This window comes from Amblyomma maculatum, chromosome 8 (assembly GCF_055883805.1).
Source record: "Amblyomma maculatum isolate TAMU_Amacu chromosome 8, ASM5588380v1, whole genome shotgun sequence".
NCBI classification, from domain to species: domain Eukaryota; kingdom Metazoa; phylum Arthropoda; class Arachnida; order Ixodida; family Ixodidae; genus Amblyomma; species Amblyomma maculatum.
Window position 1 is genome coordinate 104,409,848 of NC_139351.1, and position 22,310 is coordinate 104,432,157.

The 22,310-nt window shown below is 46.2% G+C and overlaps 1 protein-coding gene and 1 long non-coding RNA gene across 2 annotated transcripts in view; one reads left to right on the forward strand and one right to left on the reverse strand.

Moving 5' to 3' along the window:
* Positions 1-1,700: 1,700 nt before the first annotated feature.
* LOC146182080 (uncharacterized) overlaps positions 1,701-22,310 on the reverse strand; it is a 133,995-nt gene continuing 113,385 nt past the window's right edge. The window contains exon 4 of the long non-coding RNA XR_014700331.1: positions 1,701-1,784. This is a non-coding gene — a long non-coding RNA (uncharacterized LOC146182080). The remainder of the gene's footprint in view (positions 1,785-22,310) is intronic.
* Positions 17,547-22,310, forward strand: part of LOC146182081 (inactive phospholipase C-like protein 1) — a 114,852-nt gene continuing 110,088 nt past the window's right edge. Inside the window, exon 1 of the mRNA XM_084577071.1 lies at positions 17,547-17,662. Within this exon, the coding sequence (XP_084433197.1) occupies positions 17,639-17,662 (24 nt within the window). The 5' untranslated portion in view covers positions 17,547-17,638. The remainder of the gene's footprint in view (positions 17,663-22,310) is intronic.

Here is a 22,310-nt window from a genome sequence, read left to right on the forward strand (position 1 = left end):
TCGGAAGGAGACTGCAGCCATGAAATTAGGAGACGCCTGCTTCTGGGAAAGAGAGCAATGGTTAGCCTTGACCGCCTAGTAAAGAGCAGAGACATTAGTCTGCCAACCAAGATCCGTATAACTCGTGCTATGGTCTTTCCAGTTGTGATGTATGGATGCGAGAGTTGGACTGTGGAAAAGGCTGACCGCCGAAGAATTGACGCGTTTGAATTGTGGTGCTGGCGGAGACTCTTCAGATTTCCTTGGACGGCCAGAAGATCAAATCAGTCGATATCCTCGACCATAAACCCTGTCTGCTCATTGGAGGGTCAAATTCTAAAGTTAAAGCTCAGCTGGTTTGGTCATCTGGTGAGAAGAGAGGAGTCACTGGAGAAAGATTTGATGTTGGGAAAGGTTGAGGGTCGCCGGAGAAGGGGTAGGCAGCGAACGCGATGGTTAGATGGCATCCTCGAGGCACTGCAGATGAAGTTATGTGATGTTAGGAAGATAGTGAGAGACCGGAAAGCGTGGCGTGACATGGTCAATAGGGTCACGAAGAGTCGGACACGACTGAACGACTGAACTGAACTGAATGTAGCCTTCATTTTTAGAAGTCGGCTACATAGTTTGCTGGCTCAAGCTTTTCGCGCGCCGCTGGAGCTTTCAAGGTGCCCCACAAACACCTTGAAAGCACCACCGCTTGAAAGCACTTGAAATCAGACACCGTGGCACTATAGACATAGCTCTGCCGACACAAACAGCAGTTGTTAGCAATGTCAGTTCATGTTAAAGAACCCCAGGTGGTCGAAATTTCCGGAAACCTCCACTATGATGTCTCTCATAGCCTCAGTCGCTTTGACATGTTAACTTATATAAAAGACCAAACAAACAGCAGTTGTGCTGTTTTCAATACTGTTCACACTTCAATACTGTTCATAAGGTTCTTCACCTGCTCATTTGGCCTTGACCTAAGAGAAGTCGTAGTGTAGGGCTCCAGAAATGTCGGCCACGTGGGGTACGTTCATTAACGTACACTGACCACGCGACTAGGCGCGGTATTTATTAACTACGTCGCCTGCGCTTGGTTGCTCATTCTCGCCATGAATGAGGTGCGAGCCGGTTCGAGCGCATCAACGCTTCGGCGCAGGCTAATTGCTAATAAAGCTTACCATCTGATAACTATAGGTTTAACCGGGATCAAGCCAAGGCATATTTTTTAGGTTAGAATTAATAAACTTCACTAGCAAATTGCCACCCAAAAGTATATGATTTTATTACAAAATTACTACACCGCTGAAGTAATTCATTACACCATGAGCGCCGACACAGCTCAAGGAAATTGAAGCCCTCAAAAACTCGTGCAGTTTGATTCGTTTAAACCCTTCAAAAACAGCGCGCTATACCTAATACGCTAAATATTACAGAAATCACATAAATTTGGTAACTTAACTAGTCATATTGCGAGCTCTATTATTTCGAAATATCCAAGATGAAATATCGAGCATCTAGATCGGAAATGAGTTTCGGGTCTACATCTTATCGGTGTAAAAAGTGCAGTTTTTCCGGCGTCGGATATCGGCCTCGAATATGTTTGTTGAACTGATATGCCCAGCCCTGCATGGTTCAGACAGAGTGGCAAGCGGAAGAGGAACGAAGAGGACAGGACACACGCTGGAAACTAACTAGCGAAATTAAAAGCTAGCCCAGGGCTCGCGAGGAGAGCTTGTGATGCCTTCAGGTGTTGCTTTTTCACGACTTTTACGCTGAAGCCTTACTCAGGCCAGGCTCCTTACAACGGCTCTTCACTATAAAAAAATATGACAAAAAATAAGGCGCCACGGGTATGAAGCAAGTCAGGCGTAATGCTGGATGACTAGTTGAAATTTCGAACGTTATCTTTGATTTATTTCGTGCGAAGAACAATGCGAGCTTGTCACCAGCATAGCATTGCAGTGGTATTAGAAGTAAAAAAAAAAAAATTGTGAAGGCTGCAGCAACAATGTGGACTATGACACACGAGGCATGCCGAGGTCGCGCGGCTGAAACATGAATTTTTTTCTGGCTAATTTATATAAAAAGTAGTTTTATAATATTAAGACTCATGCACAGGCCTCCTTGCTGTACCGAAATGATACTGCCGAATCTAGATCTGGCTAAAGTTGCATCGAGTCCAATATGCCTCTCCATACATGTTAGTTTTTCATGACGTCATTAAACTTTGCATCTGCTGACTGGGACACTGGGATCGCAGAATGTCGCGAATATAAACAACGGGAGCCGTTCGTTCGTCAATTGCGATCCATCGAGGACACGTCTCGCTCATTGTCGCCGTTTCATGTTCCACGATACTAGTTCCGCACATTCGAAATAACATATTTAGCGCGCGCAACGAAAGTGGATAGCGCGTGGCGGCCTCTATGGAACATCAGAAGAGGCACAGTGAAGAATGAGCGTACGTTTTGTTTATTACTGTTTTGCAGCTTCGTGAGCCGAAATGGTTGCATTTACGCAGCAGAGACGGCGCTTCCATCGTGTGCTAGCTCCAAGGAGGTTCTTTCTTGGCTAGCTCAGAGTACGGTTGGCTCGAGCGAAACTAATCGATACTGTGCCGCAGTCGCGACGTCCCCACTTGGGACTTGGGATCATTGTGACGTGTTTTAGCGTGTCGGACGGCTGAGCGTACACCCGGACCAGCTGAAACGGGGAAGGGGCCGGTGCTCCCGCACTGCTGACAAAACGTACAGAAAAAAAAAACAGACAAGAAAAGCAAGGGCTTCGATCGAGAAGCACTAATCCTCCAGTCTCGTCTAACGCGACAGCGCATAATTACGTCACTGCATGCGGCAACGGGGACGTTGTAGGCCACTTAGTGACGGCTAATTGCGCGTGACAGTAATGCATACTCGCCCCCGCGATCCTCTAATCAAGCATGACACTGTACTAATCGATGGCACTTTGTTGCCGCTAGTGAAAACGCTTTCCAGTGCGCACCCGCGCGGTGGCCAGCACAGCAGGAAATAATATGTTTCCAGGCGAAAGCGCGGACCTTCATTAGCGACCACAGGAAATCAACGTCTTTCTGCGCAGAAAGAAGCACGCGTCGTCAAGACATCTGTCCAGCTCCCCGTCCCCGTTCAGGGCTCGCTATGTATCGCCGGGCCGAAGCTAGGTCCCCCCCCCCCCCCCCCTCTTCCAGGGTAAACTAGCGAGAACAGCCTTTGAAGGGGAGGTTGCTTCACGACGAAAAAACGAAGGTCCTCCACCGACAACGAATGACGACGCCGCAGCCATTACGCCGACGCCCAGTGACATCACAGCGGCGTGCCCAAACTGCAATCTCAGTACAGGGTGAAGCCGAGATCGAACGCCGAAGCCAACATGTAATGCGAGGACACGCGCAGGTGACCTTGAAGTTGCTGTCGTTGCTCCCACGGTTGCCGTCGACTCAGTCATCAGTGGACCGTGCAGCTCAAGGAAGTGACGACCACTTGGGATGGATTGCTGAACCGCACCGCTAGAGGCAACCTCATCATCATCATCATCAGTCTGACTATACACACTGCAGGGCGAACGCCTCTCCCATATGCTAGCTGAATCCACTTGACCCATGCGAACTTCTTAACCTCATCCGCCAACCTAACTCTCTGCCGCCCCCTGCTACGCTTTCCTTCCCTTGAAATGGAGTTTGTTACGCTAAGCGACCATCGGTTATCCTCTCTTCGCACTACATGTCCTGCCCATGCCCATTTCTTTTTCTTGATTTCCGCTAGAATGTCAGTAACTTGAGTTATTTCTCTGAACCACTCTGCGCGAAGCAGTGGTGGGTGCAATGACGGCCTACAACAGATAAAATTAGGTAGCTGGCTAGCCCCCGCCGTAAGCGGCGTTGACCTACCGTACCAGCCCCGTAGTGCCAGTATCTGCCACCCTTCACCACCTCTCCCCTCCCTCAACAGCCGTTGTTGTTGTTGTGGCTGTAGAAAGAAGGAAAGGAAAATGCACGGGCCTGCTACTGGCTCTGTAGCTGAGCCACCTCCGCTGTTGTTTTCTGATTTATTTATAGGAAGGGAAAGGCGCGGTAACTGTCTCACTTGTTTTCTGTGGACACCGCAACCGCGCCGTAAGGGAAGGGAGTGAAAGTGGAAAGAGAGAAAGAGGAGCCGTAGTGGAGGGCTACGCAGTAATTTCGACCACCTGGGGATCTTTAACGTGCGCTGACATCGCACAGCACACGACGCCTCTTCGTTTCGCCTCCATCGAAACGCAGCCGCCGAGGTCGGGTTCGAACCCGGGTACTCCCACCTCCGCTGGCTCGTGCGGGCAGAAGAGAAAATAGAGAAGAAAGGAAAACGAAGAGGGAGAGAAAGACGCGCGCCGCAACAACAGCCGTCCTCCACCACAGAAGCAATAGCGGGTGCAATGACGGCCTACAAGAGATAAAAGTTCAGTGGCTGGCGAGCCCCCGCCGCAAGCGGCGTTGACCTACTGCCCGAGCCCCGTAGGGCCAGGAACAACCAACCAGCCTTCACCACCACCTCTACCCCGCCGGGGTGGCGCAGTGGTTACGGCGCTCGACTACTGTTCCCAAGGACGCGGGATCGAATCCCGGCCTCGGCGGCAGCTTTTCGACGGAGGCGAAAAGCAAGGCGCCCGTGTGCTGTGCGATGTCAGTGCACGTTAAAGAACCCCAGGTGGTCGAAATTTCCGGAGTCCTCCACTACGGCGTCTCTCATAGCCTGAGTTGCTTTGGGACGTTAAACCTCACAAACCAACCAACCAACCAACCAACCTTCTCACCTCTACCTATGATACGTGTGATGCCATTGATATAAATCAGCCCCGCCGGGGTGGTGCAGTGGTAAGACGCCCGACTACTGTGCCGGAGTTCCCGGGTTCGAACCCGACCGCGGCGGCTGCGTTTCGATGGAGGCGAAACGAAGTGGCGTCCGTGTGCTGTGCGATGTCAGCGCACGTTAAAGATCCCCAGGTGGTCGAAATTACTCCGTAGCCCTCCACTACGGCTCCTCTTTCTCTCTTTCCACTTTCATTCCCACCTTCCTCCCTTCCCTTACGGCGCGGTTCGGGTGTCCACAGAGCAAGTGTGACAGTTACTGCGCCTTTCCCTTCCTGTGAACCAATTTAACTCAGTTGATATAAATCAGTTTGATATAAATAAAAAATATTGCCCCGCCGGGGTGGTGCAGTGGTAAGACGCCCGACTACTGTGCCGGAGTTCCCGGGATCGAATCCCGGCCACGGCGGCTGCGTTTCGATGGAGGCGAAACGAAGAGGCGTCGTGTGCTGTGCGATGTCAGCGCACGTTAAAGATCCCCAGGTGGTCGAAATTACTCCGTAGCCCTCCACTACGGCCCCCCTTTCTCTCTATCCACTTTCACTCCCACCCTCATCCCTTCCCTTACGGCGCGGTTCAGGTGTCCACAGAGCAAGTGTGACAGATACTGCGCCTTTCCCTTCCTATGAACCAACCAACCAACCATAAATAAAAAATAGTAATGGACGAAATTCCGGACCTTCAGGTCCACTCAGCTTTATTTCTTACGTGCGCGATAATACGAACTGAACGCGTTTGCAGAGATAGCTCTTCAACAAAGTTATCGCGACCCCTCGTATTCAGTCTAAGTTGCTTAGTTTTATGACCGATAGAGAAACTCATCATTATTATCATCATTATCCTCGGACCTGTTGCAGGCCTAATGCCTCTCCTATAACCTTCAAACTAAACCTGGCATCCTCAACAAACTTCATAACCTCACCTACCAATCTAACTTCATGCTGCCCCCTGTTACGCTTTCCTTCCAAAGTAATCGAATTTGTTACCCTTAGAGACTACCAGTTATCCTCTCTTCGCATTATATGTCCGCATCATATGTCATTCGCATTATATGTCCCATTTCTACACCTTGCTATCGACTAAAATACCATTAACTTGAGTTTATACCGTGATACGTTCTGCCCACTTCCTTGCTCTTAATGCTGTTCTCTTTACCTTCCTCTGCAAATAGACGCACGCCTCCTCGCCTTTCGTGTCGCTATTTTCTCGGACATAATCCGTCCTTTTCAGGCGCCTTTGCGCGAAAACTAAATCGACTTAATATAAGGACCTGTGTACATGTATACATTTTCCTTTCCTAGACCTCTACCTTGTCCTCAACTTAAGTAGAACCCTACTGGTCAGCCTCCTCGTTTCTGCCCTGCAAGGGAGTACCGGTAAAATGTAGCGGTAAAATGTATGCATGCTCGGTGGACCTTTTTTAAATTCGTACTGAAGTGAAAAAAATCACTTCATGCTTGATAAAAAAAGTTTTTAGACAGTAATATATTACATCTTCAAATATTTTGTAAAACACTGCCGCAACCAACACTGGCACACAGTTTGAATGGTTCATCACAATCGCCACCCTTTCTGAGTACATGGAGCGGTGACCGCTCCTTTCGCGTCAGCTCCCTTCCTTCGCGTATACAAGGAAAATGAATAAAGCGACCACATGGGGCTTTGAGTTTTAAAGCATCTGGTATACGATGCCGAAGACGAACGCCGAGTCTCATAGCGCGTTGCCGGGGCGCCGAGCGGCGCCCAGGCGTCGGCTGACCGACCATCGCATCCTCGGGCGATGTCATAAAAGCGGGCAAGCAGCAAGACGTGGCTGCCTCCTTTCTTTCTATTCGCGCGTGCCCCGGCCACCCACCCACGACTATAGTGTTCTACCACGACTGCAGAGCACTACTCAACCCCGTGACGCTAGAGGGGCTGCACACCCACCCCAATGGATCCTACGCTCGAGACTCGACGGATATTGCCGCTGGCGCTCAGCGTTCAGCCAGCGGGCTGCGCGTGCATGAATGTATGGCTGACGGGTGTCAGCCAACTTTTAATGTGTTGTCGCGTTGAGTGTTCAACATGAGGTCGCAAGCTGTTCGATATTTGAAATAATTAAGGGTAGAAGCATGTAGCGAACAACAGCCAACCGGCTACAAAGGAAAGCTATATCGCAAAAACAGCCATTAAGGGCAGGAAATCAGTTCACAGAAGCCTAAATTTATGTTAATGAGCGCTTGAACTCGGGCCAGCTGAAATGACTTCATCACTGATTGCAGCAATTTGTTTCCAACCTGTGCTCTAGTCCTTCACAAGCTATAGGGTACACTAATCTTCGTGTTTTTTTTTTCTTTACGGTTTATATCGCCATGCCAACCTTGCCAAACTCTAGTTCATCTTATTACCTTTTATTTTTCTTATCGTAGCGCAGTCACATATTCTCTTTAGCGTTTGTCTCGCCGCAAAAATGGCATTATTCTGCAGTCCGCATTGTGCGTTCATAAGTGTTTTATATATTTTCTTTTATCAGTGTATTAATAATAAGTAAAATTCTCTTTCCGTGTATTTCAGAGTATACCCTGCTGCGACTTATACATGGAAGACGAGGCAAAACTTTTACTTGAAAGAAAATAAAATGAAATGAATGAACTGAGGCTGCTTCAGACTTGTTCACTTTTTCTTCGCAAGCTGATCTTTTTTTTTTTTTTTTTTTTCCCCACAAGCTGATACCAGGCTGTTTTTCAAGGATCCTTATCACAAGATGTTGACGGGTTAAAATCGTGATTGTTTGGCAGGCGCATTACGCATTGCCTCCTGGGACATACCGACTACCGAAGTGGCGGCCGCAGGCTATTCCCGAACAGTTATCCTGTTCGAAATGCCCTCCTGATTTGGCCCTTAAAGGGCACCTGAAGCGGTTTTAGAATTGAAATAAATTGAAGGCGTCGAATATGTGAAGGCAAGCTATGCCAAGTCCTTTTACGCTAGCCGTTAAATTAACGCCGTAATGGTTGAAAAAGAAAGTTGGCTGTGGTTTAGCTCTGGTTAGCCATAGATGAATTGCGAAAGCAACGGCTGCATGGCTGCGCTTGTATTGTGTAGCTTGTGGTTAAGAGTTTAGTTTAGGTCTATTGTATAGACCAGGCAAACTGTTCAGGTAACGACTAGGCTTTTATCCTTTATTCTAATGATGCCGCTGCGATGATCAGTGAAGTATTGGGACTTGGTTTCCACTCTGCTGACGACGTGCTCTGTATCCGCCAAGATTCTGTATAAAACCAAGTCTAAACTGCTTCCTTAATGTGCGGTGGTTTGAGGTTGGTGCTGGCTCAACTCGAGTAGAAACCTCTCCCCTGCAGCTTGAACGAAAGTTGATTTATTTTCTTTATTGAAGTCCCTCGTCACGACAACCAACTCCTTTTCAGTTCGGCTAGGCATTCCGGTAGCCAGAACGTCCAATGCAGTTTCAACGCTGGCCTGGGGAGATATACACCCCAGTTACTCGTCGCTTACTCAAGTTTGCTAATTCGGCCGCACTCGTGATAGCCACCGCAACAGTGCAAGCTTTTTTTAAGAGACGAAACATTAGGGCGCTTATTAAGTGTCTAGAACGTTACGTATACACAACCCTTTTCCTCAACAAATGACCCCAATGCCACTGGTGGAGGAAAAGAAAACAAGTAAAGAAAGGAGAAGCTAGAGAGAGATACCGAAGATAGGAAAGCAGGACGCAACCAAAGGGTGCGGTAATGAAGGTCGTAAAACAACGGCAACCATGCCGGCAAAACGAAAAAAAAAAAAGAGGAGAAAAAAAAAGCGCAAACGCCCACGCGTGTTCCTTTAGGGGTACACGAAGGAAGAGGTCGCAGGGTCGAGCCCCCTTGGCGACGACCAATCGCCTTCGGTCCCGGGACGACGAGCCCCGCGTGCGGAGCCCGTGAACGGGACGTGCTGGGACACGCTGCGCTTGCCTGGCCGTCGCTGCTTTCGTTATCACCGCGGTCGGGCTTCATTAGCGTTATACAACGTCGTAGTCTTTATTGCAGGACATGCCTCCCTTCCCCGGACACACACACGCCTCTGCTATCCGACCGTCCACACCCCTTCCTCCTTGCATTATCTACCCTCGATTCCCTCCCCCTTCTTCAAAAGTAGCCGTGACCGCAATATACCGAAGCTTCGCGGCTACTGTGCGTAAATAAAAAATGAGCGCAGAAAACAAACAAGAGAGGATGATCCCCTTCTCACCAGCCTCTGCTATGCGAAAGAGGCCCGCCAAGGGTGACACCTGCCCGCGTCGTGTGCAGCGCCTTCCTTCTTCGCCTCCGGAAAGAAAGGCCCGAGCGTGGTCGGTGGTCCTCTTCGATTAGTGCCGTCATCTCCTCACCATCCACGACTCCTCTCCACGTCCAACAACCGCCGGTTACTGAGGTCAGATGGAATGCCAACGTTTTTTCGGCCATTCGCGCGCGCTTTCTTTGCGGTTCTTTTAGTTATTGCTTCACTTTCTAGGGAAGATTGCGTGACGCGATGTTGAACAAGTGCATGGCCCTGCTCGGTCGTTTGTCGGTCGTGTCCGTCACCCGATCCGTCGCATATTCGCTCGCGCTTGGGTGCTGTGCGTGGCTCCGATCGTACTTCAACACGTGGCCTCTCCGCAAAGTGCTTATTACTACTCTCAAGTTAATTATTCCACTTGAAACGCATTAGTTACAACTAATCTCCTTAGGTTAAGTCAGACATAACGAGAGAACACTCGCTAACAGATTGTGGGCGCAGTGCCTAAGCCTTCGCGAGGCATTTATCTATGAGTAATTATAGGAAACGACTGGATGGCGTGATGGAAGTTTCAATCTTCGATGGATACAGCAAGGTGAGTTCTCTTTGCAAGAACTCATTGTAATACTGCGCGTCTATATTTACAAATCATAAGGCTTCATTACTACACTGTCACCTTTATGTAGTAATATGTTCAGCCCCCTAATTACATCAGTGACACAACATTCATTCCCACGAATCATCGGCAGCCTGGCGTAGAACCGACAGCTTGGCGCTCTGTCTCAGAACGAAGCGTAACCAATGAGCGAGCTGCTTCTAAGCTGTTACATTTTTTTCAAATGTAATCACTTGTTGTTCGCTGGATTCAGCGTTGGTTTTGTGCCAATATGAGAAAACCACGGGTTAAGGAGGGGGAAAATGCATTGCTGTTGCCTGACTATTCCATTTGAACAAACGCTTCTCCCACGATATTCTCCTAGCGTTTCCAAGCAACTCGGCTCAGTTCGTTCTCTGTAGTTAATACAGAATTGTGTGCCCACGAATGTACCCACGCATCCTTAGTTCCCTTCAGCCACATAACCCCGTATATACGGCAGTTTTCAGTCACGACAAACTTTTACGCAGATGTATTTTAGCCAAGGAAAAAAAAGAAAGATTATATCAGTTTATCCTGGCACACACAAAAAAGGTTAGCGGTCGGCAATTGTCAGCACGGTATGCGCCGGCTCGGCTACCGTTCCTATTTCCCGGTCTTACCGCTTCGTCTAGTCATCAGGCTTCACCTTTCTTTTTTTTTTTTTTTTTTTTTTTTTTTTTTTTTTTTACTGGTACAAGACTCTGCTGCCGCCGTATAATACCGGTTATATTTCATGCAATGAGACCGCTTATTCCGTTAGCTTCACTTTCCTATCGTCTCACCGGCTTGGATCATCGGTTTTCAACATCAGTTGAAACAAATCACATCTCTAGGAGTATTGGTGCGTAAAAGCATCTCGATACAACGCTACAAACAAGCCGGTAAATATGGCTCTTGTATACTTAATGTTGTTACTGCTCAGCGTATTTTATTGTCCCGTGAGTCGCCCTCTTTGCCACAAAGAAACGAGAGGCGATAATTAATAAGAAATAGCGGCGAACGAAATGCATTTGAGCGTGATATTGCTCGCAAATCAGTGGGCTTTTGCAGCGGAACATTGGTCATGAAGGGGAGGAGAATGTGATTAGTCCCAAGAAAGCTAGCATTTAGAAACCGCCATAGAAGTTAAATGAATTGAACTGAACCGGTGTAGGCGACCTGCAGGTAACACTATACGGACGCCGTCATGATGCGTTCCACCACTTTCACGGAGCACTCAGGTCAAAGTGGATGAAACAAGCGTGCCTCCAATAGGGCTGTCCCACTGGTCACTCGGCGACCGGCGACCGGCACCGTAATATTTTATAATCTTATTTTGTTTAAATTGGTTTTGGGGGGGGGGGGGGGGGGGGGGGGGAAGCCGTAGAACCTGCCTTCCCTCTCGGTGCACAGCTACGCTAATAAAGCATAAAATTGGAGGCACATTACCGTACATAAGTTGCCGGTTCGACTCCCTATCGCAAACTATCCTCCAACCTTACTAACAGACTATGGATGCTGAATTGGAGGCGAAATGGTGTGTGAAACCACCCTGGACGCTGCACAAAGAGCGATTGCTACACAATTCTGATATGAGATCACGAGTATGATCTCTCTTTGCGTCGTCTTCTTATTATTATTATTACTTCATTTCTTCGCTTCGCGTTGAATTTCGCGTTACAACCACGACGACAACGACTTTTCTGCAAAACGAGATTCTTATGCTACCGAGTGAAATGCTGAATCGTAGCGTTGTCTGAGGCACTGAGTGCGGCCATTCACACTGCCTTTAAGAATAATAAACCAGCCAAAAGAAGAGGACAAAGAAAGACGAGGCACACACACGGCAGCTACTCTAACAACAGTGCTTTATTGAAAAGAGCACATTTCCCGAAAAAACTAGCAAGGCATGCGCAGCTCGACGGCAAACACACAGCACAAAACCACAAAACCTCGTCTTTCTTCGTACTCGTCCTTTGGCTAGTTCATTTATTCTTAAAGACAATGTACCAACTGACCCAGGTTTCAACTCTCCTGCAATCCACACTGGTCTCGCTGCCCAAAAATGATGTGGCGGTACCTAAATATGCTGGCAACTACCACGGCACACGAATTTGTTCTAAAAGGATACTGCTGACGACGTCGCGTCAGCACACAAGCTTTCTGCACACCTAGTTATAATTGATAAAAGCTTAGGGTTCAACTGAAGGGCACAGCATGCCACGAGAATTAGCCTTCATACGCCCCTTCATGCAGTGTGTCGCAATTGCTTCTAAGCAGGCGTTCCCTAAAATAATTAACAGCGACTCTCCGACTTGCGCTGCCTAGCACGTTAATAATTAAGCGTCCGCTTTGAGAAATTCCAACCCGCGCGATGGCCGAGCACGATCGTAGCTCGGCCTGTTGCCGCCCATGGTAGCTTGCCCACTCACCGCGGCGTCGGATAGTTTTTTAATCGTTTAGTGATTACAAGACCACTTTCATTATAACTGCGGCCTTCGCACACTGCACTCATCTCGCAGAGAGCTGAACTTCCGTGTAGAAGAATAGCCTGAAACACCTATACTATATATACCACGCGATGACAGTGCATATTACAGAACCGCAGGTGACCAGGATTAAACCCCCACCATTCGCCTTGGTGAGGTGTCCGTTGAGAAGTGCTTCAACTACAGGGTCTGTCCTTCCTTAAAAAACATTTAGCGCTAAAACACTCATCCAGCTATGTCTCTGCTCAAGATCACCTTGTGCGTGATCGGCGCTCCGGGCGGCGGAGCCGTGCCATAGCAACTGCGACGCTGGCCGCCTTGTTAGTTGCCATAACTGTGACGACAGCAGTTGCTATATAGCAACTGTGACTGATATCACTGGTTGCCATGGCAATTGTGACGCAAGCCGCATATTGCAAATGTGGCGCGAGCCGTAGCAGAGCCACCTATATAAGCGGCCGTTTCTTTTCTCTCGTGCGCCATTTACTCCTACGGTATCACAAACGAACGGCATTCTAACGAGAGACGTAGAAGTCAGTACAATCTGCTGTGACACCAGAAGAATGGGCTGCGAGACTAGAAGATGACCACATTCAAAGCGAGTTAAGCGTGGCGTACCGCTTTCGGACGACCACTGGTTTAACCATGCTTAAACCTACCTATTATTGTTTTTTCTTCGGCACAGATCAACTATCCACCCAGACGCAGGGATCTACATTCACCCCGCGTTCCTTTTAGCAGCAATATCTGTTCACGGCACGCTTCTCGGTTTCGTGGTGCCTTGCGGTCGCAACACCACTCCACATTGATTGGTCCGCATGCAGCGTGAAGTTACTGCAGTGCTAACCAGAGTGGTTTGAAGTTGAACAGAGGAATATGTCACGAGTGAACGCATAGTGTCCCCACGCACACTGTCTACAAGAGAAGGAATTAAGCGACAAAGAAAAGCGAATGGTATGTTCACGATCGCCGAGCTATCTCTGAGTCTTTCATTAGACTGCGGTAACCGTGCTGCGATTTTTGTTTTTCATAACTGCCTTCCGGCCAGGCGCTTCTGAAGAGCGGAAGGCGAAATGATAATCAGCGTTTTTTCCCTTTGTCCCCTGCCGTGTCCTGTACTTCCATGTGCCAAAAAGATACCATCTGGCACATAGAGTTTACAAGACCTCAAAATGCTTCGCAGTGACTATTAAAACGTGGTAATAGTCGTTAATTAGCCATGACAGCAAGAATTTAAATGACGTTTGATGGACATCTGATCAACGCCGAGAAAGGGTAAAGGGGAAGAGCAAAGGCGATACAGGAATGCAGGAAGCGAAACCAGGCGCGCGGTGCGAAAAGTCTAGTAATAAGTTTGTTGATTATTATTATCATTATTCGGTTGCGTTTCCAGATTAATACAATTTGGCTCTGCGGAGCAAGCAGTAAGTGGGCTTGATGTCCACGCGTGGGGTCCTTTTAGCGGGCGCCGCTTTGTCGGCATAGCGGAATTCTTGCAACATCTCGCTTATATCGAAAAAAAAAAAAAGCTGGAATGACTGAAGTTTAAATTGTCAGATATTTACTATAACTTCGTAAATCCTATACTGATACATTACACTTTAGAATTTAAAAATAAGTAGCGCTTTTGACAATATCAGCTGCGATGCATAGCGGTTCTTTTGTTGTTTTTTTTCGAAGAAAACAAACTGCTTGATCATGGCCTTGCATTTTGAGGTAACAAAATATGAGATGAAAGCGGAAAAAAACAACAACAAAAGATTGTTGCCATAAAGCCACTAAGGAGGACGAATTATTTCCTCCTACGCCTGGAGCTAGGCCATGCAACCTCATCAGGCACGTGGTCTCGACGTTGGTACACAGAATAAGCAGAACAGATTGTTGACCTCTGCCACATATCTTGCTGTGTTGCCAACCTGGAAATCCGCGTCGTACATATCGCATCTGCGCTCCGATACGAGATCTCCTTCCCTCGTGCCTCGCCACGGTATACCGCAGGGACGAATGGCCGAGCGTGTAGCATTACCCACCGACGATTGAACGATTCCTTACCCTCGCTGGGCAGCCACCGGATACGCAAATGACGAAAGGCAGGCGAGCGGTAAACGCCAGGAAAAAAAGCACGCACACAATTAAAGGCGATGATTAAGCGACACACGCAGTCGCGAGCTACAGTGCTGTTTGAGAGCCGGGGCGCTACAAAGTAATAGGGGAAGAAAAAAAAAAAAACGTTCGATCGTGTGCGGAGATAATGGCTCCGCTCTCCGAGGCAAACACCACCATCGGGGGGCTCCTGCCATTTGAGAAGCGGACAGTGACGCATCTCAGAAGGGCAACGCGCCACCGTAACTCATCTGCGCCAGCTTGCCTTTGCTCTTGTCTTCCATCCCGCCGCTGTGCTTCGCATTTACGTAACGCTATCGTACCGGTTGGCTGTATGTCCTCTACGCTGCTGTGAGCGAGGCTTCAACTAACGTCAGACTCTTAGCGCGGTCCTTTTTATTTATTTATTTATTTATTTATTTATTTATTTATTTATTTATTTATTTATTTATTTATTTATTTATTTATTTATTTATTTATTTATTTATTTATTTATTTATTTATTTATTTATTTATTTATTTATTTATTTATTTGCGGTCAACTCTAGTGATAGTTGGTTTGGTTTGTGGGGTTTAACGTCCCAAAGAGACTCAGGCTATGAGAGACGCCGTATAGTGGAGGACTCCGGAAATTTCGACCACCTGGGGTTCTTTAACGTGCACTGACATCGCACAGCACACGGGCACCTTGCTTTTCGCCTCCATCGAAAAGCGGCCGCCGAGGCCGGGATTCGATCCCGCGGGAACAGTATAGTCGAACGCCGTAACCACTGCGCCACCCCGGCGGGGTAACTCTAGTGATCAAGGATCTATAACGCTACCTAGTGCTTCTTATTCAAGCTCACGGGAGCCCGATTTCAGGACAGTGTCTTGTTGTTCGAGGTCTATGAGGCTACGTCCGACATTCCCACATGGTTCACATAGAGGTGTGGAGGATATCGCCGCAGGCCCGTCATTAAAGCTCTGTGCAGCGTAAGCCTGTGAAGATGACTGCTACGTGCACTTCCTCGCAGAGTTATACGCAAGTTATAAGCTGCATTCGCGAAAAGCTGCGAAAAGTTGGCCCACTCTTGTATCTCCGCGCACCCACGAACCACAGATGGGACTCTTCAAGCTTATTTGTGCGCGGCCAAATGGCGCTGTCACCCACACTGGATTTCAAACAATGGCGGTGGGTGAAGCAACGTACAGTTGTTTTAAAAAGTGGCAGGAACGGCTGCGAGGCCGCAACGCGGCGCTGCTAACACAGTGGTATGCTCGTTGCGAGGGTGCACCGCGTGACGTCACCTCGATCGGGCACGTAGCTTGCTTAATAAATTCAATAGGTGTGGCGTTCGCTTATCTAGCCGCTGAATCTCGCTAGGAACGAGAACGCCAATAGTGGCAAGAACTATAGTTGAAAAAAGAAGTAATTTTCCCCCGGTGGAATGCTGCCTACAAGTTGTTTTCAGTACCAGCGCAGAAGTGATTGTGTTTGGCGCATGATAGCCACAGAGTTGCTTGTGCGCCAGAACCGCGTATAGCTAACTAACTAACAAAAAAGAAAAAAAAAACATCCATGCATGCTCATTGTGCGCTTTCTTTCGTATTGAAGCTGCCTCTATACAGGCATTGCGAAGTTCTCTTGATACGGCAACAAGGATTATTCCAAAACAATCTGTACGCATGAACACACGCGTTAGCAAATGATTCCCTTATCCTCTGCGTGCTATTTTTGCATTTCACTTAATGCAAACTTCAAAAGCGAGCACTCCGTTTGAAAAATGAACTCCAGAACATAAAAAGGCGGTTTCATCCAACTAGGCCGAAGCAGTGAGAGACACGTGAGTCGAGCAGAGGGCGCTTTCGAGGCTCTATCTCTGAGTGTGACATGCAAGCGCCTAGGAGAAAGTAGTTTTCGGAGGTAAGAGGAGGTAAGAGGAGAGGGAGTTTTGGGAAGGCGGCTAAGTAACTATGCAGTTATGCCGTCATTTGTTTAACCGCGTGAAAAGAGGAAGAACCGGTTATTATTCACTTCTCTCGATAGTTTGTAGCCATGCATTACACATTCCTGTAATAAAGTGGACAGGAAAACAGCAGATGCAGCAAAACTCAGGGGGTGTAGTCGTCTATAGGATCTCCGCTACTAATACACTCTTCTCCACACTATCTATCTCACTTTTCTGCATTTAACCCCCGGCATACTCAGCCATCGGACGGGGTGTGCATCAAGCACAAGGCAGTGAAAAATTTAGAGGTGGGCAGAATTGCGGGAGGGAGAGGAGGCTAAGAAAACAAAGAAGCTTACGACATGAAAAGTACTGGAGTGCTTTCGCAATAGGAAACGTTTCTACTCTGAGTCCGCAGACAAACGGAATCAAATTTACGTTACAGTTTGCGAAAGTATAACATAGAAGACACCTCAGTAACAGTTTGCGTTCGTGCAGTCCCATGTATCACCACTCGCAGCGCAGAAGTAACATTTCTCGTTTAGATCGGCGCACAAGTAATCAGAAACCCATTATTCTTGATGGTCGCCATTAAATTAACTGCTGGCTGCTGTTGGATCCTCGCCACGGTGAAGAAAGCGGAACTTCGACTGAAGCGCACTTTAGTTGGCAAACATTAATGTAGCAGTAAGCTCTCAAATAAACCGACACGTTTTCGGCTGTTATGCTTTGAAGGACATTAATGTGGCAATCAACTCAGACTAATGCATATTCCAAGCTGTAAGAACTTATAGGCCCTCGTTTTGAGTACCTGAAATTTTGTTAATGACAATGCTTTCCCTGCCACTAGCACATATGCCATTTGGTTTGCATTTTTCAGTGTATTTAAGATATGAGAAACTTCCTGAAAATATTTGAAAATACAGTGCAATAATAAACCCATAGAGCTATCCTTGCTAGACAAGCCGGAGAAAATATTCGCATAAGAAGAAATTATCTCCTTTTTAGTGAGATGCTGGTCCAGATAAGTATATACTGCTCTATCTAAACTATGCTAACAAACGCCAGCATTCCATGGGCATAAGCTATTAATTCGACCCATGCGGAACAATGTCAGTGCCATTAAAACTTATGGCATTAAGTACCTGATGTCTCTTTTTTTTTTTTTTTTTTTTGCATCAGAGACTTTGCGCTGAGCTCCCTTTAAAGCTACTTCTGCTTTCATGTATATCCTTTTTTTTTTTTTTAGCTTGGTTTTTCAGACGACGTCCGAGGTGATATTTCTATGAACGACGTCCATTGAATCGTGCAGGTCGGAGCAGGCATCTCTAACTCTGAAACGAGGTGCCTTGGACACGTCTCAACACGGCAAGCGGTGGGCGGACACGGGGTCAGGGCTTTGGCGTACATGGGCTCCATCTCCAATCCGTTGGTGAGCAGAAATTCAACTCTTTTTCAGTGCGCTCAAGTAGGAAAATAAAGTCAAAGTCATAAAGGAAAAGAATATATATATATATATATATATATATATATATATATATATATATATATATATATATATATATATATATATATATATATATATATAAACGAACATTCCATGCAAGTTATTCAAAACTGCTTTAAAATTAACCATTGATTTACTTAGAAATAAGTGGCGTTAAGGAAGCCGGCGAAAAGAATCGATCAGATTGTAATTTGGAACTAACACGTACGTGTTAAGTGACCGGTTGGTTAAATTACGTAAGCATAGTCATGCAAACTTTCTTTGCCGCTCTGATTACACACAGTTATAGTTGCAGATTGCGACTAAATAATCTGTCAGTGCTAAATCACTCAATCAATTAACCAATCAACCAGTCAGCGCAAGACTGATAAACTTTCGCGGATACTTTTTTTTCCGAGTTATAAAATTAGTGATTAACGGCGTTCTATCAACATAGGGTGAAGATAACTTTTTTTCATAATACGTAAGAACTAGCTCGTTTCTACACAAAACCTCGCGACTCTTCTGGATGCTTGGTTATTTAAGGCGTAACCTTTAATGACGTTTGAGGCTTTAAAATCTTTAAGCAGGAAACATGAGTATGTCTAAAATTAGAATACATGACGTCCGCAGGGGATCTTAGCAAAACAAACATTAACTCGGAGCTGGTACAGAGCAAACATGCCCGTTTGCTGAAATCACAGACGAACTGAAATTGTAGTAGGCAGAGACAACAACCACCAGCTCCCATCATAGGTATCGATCGCAGCGAAAAATACCTTGTTTAATATTGTTTCCCAATTAAGTTCCTTCCGAGCGCTACGCCGCGCAATAAATTGGTTCCTCGGCCAATACATCTTCCCTGGCATCGACCGCAATCCTGGTCGGCATCGATCCGTTTAATGCGCTTTTCATTTGCAGTTATTTCTGCCTTGAACATCGATCGGAAGGAGTCACGTCATCCAAGACATTTCCGCTAAGCAAAGCCGCGCGATGTGATACCTGACATTGTATAATTCAGAAGAATTTCGTTTGTGTTGTCATGCTGCTAGCATTTCATTTCATCCCTTTGTCTGCTTATCTTAAGCCAACCAAAATACACAATTTTGAAATTTCTGGTAGTCAACTCTGTTTGCACTGCTGTTACCGAACCAATCAGTTCATGACACTCCCTGCGTCTCTGTCCTTCTCCTTGATTCAATGTATTTGCGCAATCATAAATCGAACCAGCGAACTCATGCTGGCCCAGCAGCAAAGCATCATGACCGCTGAGTCTGGTCGGAGTTCATCGGTCTGAATTCCAACAACAGAAAGTGGTTATTATTTTTTGTTCGATTTTCTACTCAATTCTACGGTTGATTAGTTTTTCATATTGATTAAAGATCATCCCCTATGCTCTCCTTTGTGTGAGCCCTGCCTTTCTCAAGTCTTGAGAAAGGCAGGGCTCCTGCTGAAATGTCGACTCCAATAATATATATATATATATATATATATATATATATATATATATATATATATATATATATATATATATATATATCCCCAGGAGGACGAAGTTGAAAAGGACGACAAAGTATTGCGTCTGGGATACTCCCTGCTATCATTGGTATCCTTAGTCACCGTGTACATGACAATATATATATATATATATATATATATATATATATATATGCATGCTCGATGGCGGAAGCTCCTTCTGCAAAATACCATGCCTTACAAAAAGAATTCTTCCGTCCTCAAATAACATTTTCGTGTCACGAAGGCCCCACTGAACGCAACCTGTGAATGCGGAATTCTCAAATTACAACCCCTATTGGGGTGTTTATGAAAGCACTGAAGAATCTGAGACCCAAAGGATAAATCTGAGTTTCAGAGCCGCATAGCTCGAAGTTAATGCAATACAGAGAAAAGAAAACCTTTTTCGGGAGAGGCCTATGTTTGCCCAAAGCTTTGTGTTTGTACAACGCTGTAAAGGAAGTGCTACGCTAGACGGATAACAGATACGCATTAGCGACGAAACTTATGCGGGCTTATATGCTTCTGATCAGATATACGTCACCGTTACCCGCAGAAGGTGGTTTTAGATTCCACTGTACGCGCTTTTGAAATGGGTCTTTTCAAAACGCAGTCGAACGGGGAGCGTAAGCGTTCATTTATTTAGTCTATCAATGTATACATCGTGCTTCACTGCGTATTTCATGCGCACAGAAGTCTATTTCAGCTCTTCGAAATGATAACCTATGTATAAGCCTTCGTTTCTTGTTTTTTTGGTTTTCTTTATATTATCACGAACTTCGCGAGAAAAGTTTTGCAATAACCGCATTGCAGTATTCGGATCCCATTTCAGGTGCACAGACCATGAAAGCGTTGCCACAACCGTGACGGGTAAAGCAACGTCTTTTGAATTTCAGACGAGCGGCTGCATTGAAGAAGTGGGTACTAAGGGAGCAATGTACTGAAGTCGTCTATGGTTGAGCTGGCTTATTCAGTTACTTCACCTTTTTTTTTGTTTCCGCAGCGTTCGGCGCCTGCGTTCCGCCAATATGTGTCCCTACTCAAATACGTTGTATAACGTAATAACCTCCTATAGGATGTACAGTCTTTGTCAAAAATATACAGCCCGAGGGTTTTGCTTCTAAGCCCCGTAACGGAGCTCAGTACGCATCTACACCGTTCAAAATTTAGTAGACGACAAATCTAGTCCCCATCCTTGTCTATGTTTACCTATATATTCCAGTATTGCTTCCAGGGGCTTAGAGCGCTTTGAAGCGAACCCCTTGGGCCGTATATTTTTGACAAAGGCTGTACCATATAAGTGTCATATAGCGCCACACATTATGTGTTATATTTAGATAATGTACGACATTTGTATGACAGTTCCTATAGACATTGCATTAGAAATCCTATGCCAGGCTATTGAATCATAGAACGTTTTCAGTAGGGGCGCTGCCAAAGGGTCTCTCAACCTGCAAAATAACACCTTTTACATTGGCCCCCTTTATTTACTCTTACATCAGCACAAATCTAAAAAATGAGACTAAAACATGAAGTTCGCTTATGTTTCGCCTTAAATTAAACGACATACTGTGTCACTGCAGTACTCAAACACACCACGCATTCAGAATCCCTCCCAACTCTTACCAGCTAGCCTTTCTGGCCAATGCGCAGCGCATCCATCTGGCACACATAGGGTCTGGGCTCGATCCTGAACACCGGACTATTTTTAAAATAATTTTTTAGAATTTTTTTTCACTATTTTTTAGAATCTTAGAACACTATTTTTAGAACACTATCTTTTTAGAACACTATTTTAGAACACTATTTTTTAGAATTATTTCTAATTTATCTCCTCAAAATTATTTCCGACGGACGCCACCGCTAACAGCATAGGGTTTACAGTGCTACATGCTCTTAATGCCAATGAGCTAATAACTGATTACTGAATTAATCGCAGAACATATATTTAGTATAGTGCGTCTTCCCGCATTGACCCAAGCATTTTATGTCGGCTGTACATCTTTTTGTAATCCGTCTTTTCGCACCGCTCCCAATACAATACATCGCAAGCCGATGGGTTCATTTTTTTTTATATAGGCTATTCACGCATGTTTTCTTGTTTGACGCCAATAGGCGGGTTACGATAGGGAGCACTGAGTGAAATAAATGAAGGTTGCAACGGTAACGGAAGTTACACGCACGCTCATCTCTAACATTAGAATTAAGCAGAAGAAAGGGGAAAAAAATGTTATGGCGAGCTAGCGAACTTCATCTCAGCAGCCATTATACATCCCAAAAGGATCTTATATGAGCTCTTATTAATTTTTACCGCTGAAACACATTTGTTGTACTCATTATCAGACGAGCGACACGGTTTTTTTTTTATGTCTTTCATCAGTTATATTCTATTTTGCTGGAATTTCTACTCCTACACTTTTACTATTCGGAAGGCCGCGGGTTGCCTATTAATGTTTCTTCCCGCTGTTTTAGCTCACTTCCGCTTTATTATTCCTTGTCAGCTGGTTAGGATACCTGAAACAAATAAAAAAGGAAAAAAAAAATTTGCTCACGATCACTTGGTGCGGAAAAGGGCCAGGGTTCATATTTTTATTAACGAGTCTATCAGTTAAGATCAACTAATTATTTTTACTAACAAAGCAGCCCACCAGGGTGTGGAGCAGTGGTTACGGAGCTCGACTACTGTTGCCAAGGATGCGGGATCGAATCCCTGCCTCGGCGGCCGCTTTCCGATGGAGGCGAAAAGCTAGGCGCCCGTGTTCTGTGCGATGTAAGTGCACGTTGAAAAAACCCAGGTGGTAGAAATTTCCAGAGTCCTCTACTACGGCGTCTCTCATAGCCTGACTCACTTTGGGACGTTAAACCTCACAAACCAAACCAAACCAAACTAACGAAACAAGAGTTTCCATCTTTAAAGGTTATAGAACGTACAAATAAACCAAGAAAGCACTAACTTTCGCCAAAAAGTTCTGCCGTAAGCGCTTGCACGCTCAGGGACGCTCAGGGACGCTCAGGGGCGCTCAGGGGCGCTCAGGGGCGCTCAGGGACGCGGGATCGACCCACGGTGGCTGCACCTCGA